This window comes from Triticum dicoccoides, chromosome 2B, assembly GCF_002162155.2.
Source record: "Triticum dicoccoides isolate Atlit2015 ecotype Zavitan chromosome 2B, WEW_v2.0, whole genome shotgun sequence".
Lineage (NCBI taxonomy): Eukaryota > Viridiplantae > Streptophyta > Magnoliopsida > Poales > Poaceae > Triticum > Triticum dicoccoides.
Genome location: NC_041383.1, coordinates 171,490,162 through 171,496,465, shown reverse-complemented (window position 1 = coordinate 171,496,465; position 6,304 = coordinate 171,490,162). Strand labels below are relative to the sequence as shown.

At 40.5% G+C, this 6,304-nt stretch overlaps 1 protein-coding gene across 1 annotated transcript; it reads right to left on the bottom strand.

Annotated features, from left to right (window-relative positions):
* Nucleotides 1-1,396: 1,396 nt before the first annotated feature.
* On the bottom strand, nt 1,397-4,547 carry LOC119362852 (putative F-box/LRR-repeat protein 23). Its single transcript, XM_037628121.1, has 4 exons — nt 4,142-4,547; nt 3,563-3,725; nt 3,142-3,480; nt 1,397-2,425 (listed from the first exon to the last, which is right to left on the bottom strand). Exons 2-4 carry the CDS (start codon nt 3,646-3,648, stop codon nt 1,921-1,923), a joined length of 930 nt encoding a protein of 309 aa, XP_037484018.1. The 5' UTR covers nt 3,649-3,725; nt 4,142-4,547; the 3' UTR covers nt 1,397-1,920.
* Nucleotides 4,548-6,304: the final 1,757 nt, after the last annotated feature.

Sequence of the window (6,304 nt, the reverse complement as noted above, 5' to 3'; positions counted from 1 at the left end):
AATTCAAGAGCTTTGATATGTCATGTGCTTGCCAGTCTTAATCTCACTTTCGTGATATGGCTAAATTTTATGGTAAATATGTTTCCTTTTTTAGAATTATATAACGAATATATGTATTATTTTCTGATTCTACCAAAAGATGAAAAAATTTGATGAGCCATTTGGGCGATTTACCTGTGAAATCTTTGAACAATACTCGTTTGGATAGTCGGATCAGAAGTGTGAAAGGAATTAGATTTCAAGCTCCTAAGCTAAGATCAACTTTGCCTGAGTGGTACCGTATCCAAGGATAGGGGTGATGAAGTGATTGGCAGCTATGAGTTTATACTTGGTATGGTCATTTGGCATGTCATTCTATTTGTTGTAGATACAGTGAGCATGAAGTTGCAATCACCATCCATGTGTGTTGAGTCCCCCATAATACAAATAGAAGGTATGAGGAATTACTTTGACACTTGCAGAAATGAAGGGTTTGATTCTAGTGTGATCATTGCTAAAGAAATCGCAACTAAAATAGATGTTGAGCCATCATTTCCAGTAAAGCTTCGTACTCCCAGGAAGAAGCAATTTGATGAAATTGATCATCTTAGAACCAAGATTGAGAAGGATTTTGAAGTTAATTAGTTTTTGTTTATGGTTGATAAGGCAACCAATTCATTGAAAAGCTTATTCGAGGAACTCCAAATCATTCATACACATATTTGGAATTTTAATGAGTTTAACGGCCTTGAAGTTATTGAACCGTTCTGAACAAAAAGACAGTTGTCATAATTTTGCAAGTTCTTTCTCTTCAGATGGTTCATGTGACGTTGAATATAAGTGTTACGTTGACTTTGGCCAATGGACCAATGTATGGTATGGAGATTTTTTATTTTGTCAAAGTAACTTGTTATCCTAATATTTCCACTGCATATCAGATTTTATATTTACTATGCCTGTTACTGTGGCATCAGCTGAAAGAAAAAATTTAAAGTTGAAACTGTTGAAGAACTACCTGAGATCTGAATTTTAGAAGAAAATTTTAATGTAATATTCTCTAAGAATTTATAATCAACCCTAAGAACGAACTGAACTAATGACTATACTTCAGTATCTGGTCATTTCTAGGTCACAACAGGTGAATTAAAAAAAATTCTAAGTAACAGCGGTATTGATCATGTAGGACAAGAATTAAAGAAAATATCTACGTCTCAAAGTCGAATGTCGACAAGGCGGAGTTTGTAGAAGACTTCAGATTGCAACTGAAACTCTGCTCGTTGCAGTCACACTACTGCCGCTTTGTGAAACAACAGACGGGCAAGTATGAGCGAAGACTGCGGAGGTAAAGGCTTTATATGATTATCAGATACTCAGAACCAACAAATTCTAGAATTCTTGACTCTGTATTCTCAACCCATACAATCTCCTCCCCTGCTCTTCAATATCCAACCTGTTAGTTTTTACCAACATACAATCACATCTCCAAATGATCACAAACAATTATAGCTTACACATCAAGAAGAACCATGCCCCTACTAATCTTAAAGCGGTACAATAAATTTACAAAGAACCGCTTCTAGTCCAAAATGCTCCACCAATCGAACAGGAACCAGGAAGGCTCAGAAGAAATGATATGTGGCAACCGCATGCAGCAAGAGGGGCGCGCCATGGCATTGGTGATGGTGATGGTGATGTGTGTGCTGTGCTGGATGCAGACGTAGCAGGTGACTAAGGGGTCAACACTGTATGCACGAGCTTGGGAACTTCTTAGAACACCACAAACCAGAGTTTACCTCCGCATTTGGTCTGCAGTATAAATATCACAGATTACCAATGTGAATAGCCACTTGAACCCTTCATGCCATATCCCAAATGACAAAAGTAGCCATGCTAGACCAATATATAGATAGATTGATAGCCGCTGGAGACAAATCATCACATTTAGGAAGATCTCCAATCGTCAAACTTGTCAGTGAAAACGCTATCATCAGGGTGAAAAATGTAACGGGAGCGCACGTTTTGCATATGCTGCAAAGGGGGTAGAATCAGCGTCTTGATCCTTGAACACTTCGCTCGCAGGGTTCCATCCACAACGATGTTGCTACAGTTGCGCACGCAGAGGCGCTCCATGTGAGGGCAGCCATCGATGATGGCAACCAGCTCCTCTGTCATGATATCACTATTGACGAGAGTAAGGTATCGCAGCTCGTGCATCATCTCAATTCCAAGTGCCCCATCTCTTATACCCCCATACGGCCCTTGCCGCAACATGAGACGCTTCAGCTGCGCACATGCTCTGCTGGTGACCTCATATGCGTCACCATCAACAAATGGACATAGGGAAATAAGAAGTTCTTCGAGCAGAGGAAGCTTGATTATCAGCTCAGTGAATGCTTCGTTGGTGACATTGCAATAGTCAAGGCTGAGGCTCTTAAGAGACGGCGATCTGCGGAAAAAAGAGAAGGAGATCATAACATTGTTGTAGCATTAGGGCATAACGAGAATCAACGTGCTCTATTTTGGCAACTAGCGTAACGCCCGAGCGTTGCTACGGAATCAAAAATAATAATTTAGTTTTACTGGGTTAGTAGTAGATAACAACCAATGCTCGTGCAACGCTGCGAAGAAGAAACTCAACAAAGCAGCCAACATTGCACTTGTGAAAACTGCAGCGGTGGAGGGCACTATTGCAAGATATGGTTTTTCCCCTTCCAATTGGAGAGGTCTGGTGGGTTCTAGATGGATGAGGGAGATTGGGATGGAGTGGGTGTGTGAACTCACCACCACTGCCACTAACTCCAATTTATAAGATGTACTGTAGTAGAGATGATCTACCTACAGGCTACAACTTTTGGCTTTATAATTTCCTGTATAAAACTAAGCATGGAGAGCAAATAATGTGATTACAACAGCTAAACATCAAGTACTCATGTATGTGTGATCTCATCTATACAAACCACTAGTTTGACTGCATTCACTCAGAAATCCCTGCACGAATCTCATCTATGCGAACTAGTTTCACTACACCCGTTAACGAATCAGCGAGCGGTACCCAATAAATTAAGAGGCCACCCGATTTTAGATTGAAAGAAGAACAAAACAACTAGTTTGTGTGGTCAGATTTGGAATTTAGACATAAATATTGTACTAAAACAAGAGTACCTTTCTGCAATATACTTGAGAAGCTGATCAGTAACAAACTCGCTCCCTGCAAACACCTCGAGCTCCCCATTGGAGCGGTCCACGGCGGCTTTTGCCATTGCACACAAGACATCGCGGCTCTTTTTCTTCTTCCCTCGCAGGACATCATGGTGCTCCATGTCGACATATCGCCATAAACTAGGTACTTTTGCCGCCTCGAGCCATGAGTGGCACACTAGGCCTGCACCCATGAGAATATCAACTGCGCCGAGTTTGGCAAAGACCGAAGCAAGCACATCAAGAGGCAGCTCGGACCAGTCCCTGACGGCTTCTGGCTGCACCTCCATTTCATGGGAATGACTGCAAAGAAAGGGTGGCATCACTGATAACAAACTACTCGGACTGATTGATCAAAGAACAGAAGTTGGCAATCATAGGGTACCTTAGGCGGCGGCGACAGACACCCCGCGAGACAACAAACGAGGCGCCGCTCATCATTACTGGGGACTGATGGGAAGCTTGAAGCATCCTTCTGAAACGCTAGCTCGTGAAAGAGCTCTTTTGTTACAAAAAATCAGCAGTGAAATCTAACTCCCCGGAATAACCTGTTTCGGGAAAAAGAAATAGCAAGCAACATGTGTGAGCTGCACAGCTAGAATTTCTTATCAGTTACACCAAAATGAGTGAGCCGAATGCATGACGCATTGAAATTTCAGATTTCTACAACAAACTGCAGCTACATAACTGGAGAAATTGGTAACAAAAGACAGAGAATTCATCAAAGCGCTGCTCACAGTCACACCAAAATGAGTGGGCTGATTGCATGACGCATTGAAATTTCAGATCTTTACAAGAAACTGGAGCCACAGAACTGGAGAAATTGGTAACAAAATACGGAGAATCCATCAAAACGCTGCTCGCAGTCACAGGAAGGCACCCTAAATTATCGATTTTTATCCTTTTTCGCAGGTAAAAAGGGGGAAAGTCGTAATCTTTTTGCGGTTAAGAAGGTAAAAGTTACCTAATCACAGCAAAAGACGGCAAGGAGGCCGCCGTGAGCTCATCTGCGGTCCGCTCCCCGAACGCCCTCCGCCACCCGCCGCGCCAGACCCGTGAGGACGCGCTCACGGCCACGGCGACCCGGCGTACCTCCACCAGCGAGCGAACCTTGTACCTTGGAATGCCTTCCCTGCCCTAGCGAGGTCAGATCCGGCGGCGGCGCACCCACGCCTGGTCTTGCGCCGCCCGGAGGCTGGTCGTGACCTCGGCAGGGGATGTGAAGTCACGCTCGGAGCAGGAAGACGGCGGTAGGGCCGTCACCTGGACACCGCCAAAAGCGCCGCTCCTCGTCGTCGTCGCTGCCCCTGTCTGGCGAGAGAGAGGTGGATGCGGAGGTGCGGAGGCCGAACCACTCGGGAACAGTTGAAATACCCCCGCTTGTACTCTGTCGCCGTTTCCTTCTTCTTTTGAGATTTTTTTCAGGGAATCCTTTTTTTTTGAGACAATTCAGGGAATCCTTTTGAGATAAGGAACGGAAACTAATAATTGTTGGGCCATTAACACACTAATACCAACCACAGGCCCGTAAGGCCCAATTTGCCCAATGTGCCTTCTTTCGTCGGGGTTTTTTTTTCGGCCGGGAACATAGCTCCAAGTTTATTCATTTGCAAAGTTCATAGGGATCATTACACGATCATGAAGTAAACAAAATTTCGCTATACTATGAGCTACGCGCACCCTGCACCGGGCGCTAAATCTTTTTTGACTAGCTTTTTACTTTTTTTCTCTTCCTTTTGGTTTTTTATTCCTTTTTCTTTTTACATGTGCCTTATTTTCATTCCATGAATAATTTTAGACTTTGTGACATTTTAAATTTGTAGACATTTATGTACTTTACTACAAATTTAAAAGGACCATCATGATTTTTTTTGAATTCATCAACAATTTCTAAATTATTTAACATTTCTTAAAGTAAGCGAAAAAATATTAAATTTTGTGAATATTTTAAAATTTCATGAACATTCTTAAAACTCATGATTTATTAGAAAAATGGAATTTGATTTCTTACTGTTCATTTACATATAGGCACACAGTGTGAACATTTATCACTTTAGTAAAGAATTACTTTTTTCACTTTTAAAAACCAAACTAAAAATTATTTAGTACTACATGAGAAATGAAAAAGGGGGCAAACCAGCAATTTGTGCCCTGCCCAAGTGTGTCCATGTGACCGCTTACGCTTTTATTCAACGCCCAACATGCAAAATAGGGGATGTCCCCATCGATTTATCACGTTGCATATGCGCGAGTGCATCCCCACTAGTATGTCGCAGCGGGTGGTCGAGAGGCGTTCAAGAAGGGACGGCTATGCGCCGCGTGCAGCCAGCCCTACCACGGCTCGACTACGGGGCCACGTATTGAGCCGATCCAATAGCCACGGCTCGACTCGTACGTCATGTTACCTTTTTTGTTTGATTTTATTCTTCTATTTTCTATTCACATTTTTGTTTTTGCTTTTTATTTATCTTTCACTTTGTTTCTACTCAAAAATATTCTAAATATAAATATTACAATAAAATACATATATTTAAAAATATATTCATATTGCATTTGGAAAATGGTAGCAATGTATATAAAAATGTGTTTCATGTATACGAAAAATGTACAATGTGAATAAAAAAAGATAGAAAATGCTAATCATATGTACGGAAAAAAATTAATTGTGTGCAGAAAAAATATTTATACATTAAAAAATCATGTAAATCAAAAAGGTCCATCTTACATTAAAAAAAAGCTCACAAGTTTCAAAAAATGTGTTCATGACATTTTCATAAAACTCAGTGCACAATATAAAGAAAAGATTGCATAGTTCAGAAAAACATTATCACTAAAAGAATGTTTGAATGCGTATTGAAAGATTGTTTAGCATGTATTTGAAAAAATGTTCAGAGCATAATTTGTAAAAATGTTTAAAATGTATTTTAAAATTGTGAAACATTTACAAAATAATGTTTATATGTATACGAAAAATGTACAACATGTATGAAAAAAAGTAGACATCAAACAATATATTAGAAAATTATTAATCATATATATATATAACATGTCTAAAAATTGTTCCTAATATATACCAAAAAATGCATAATATGTATGGAAAATGTAGACATGTGTTCAAAAAGAGGAA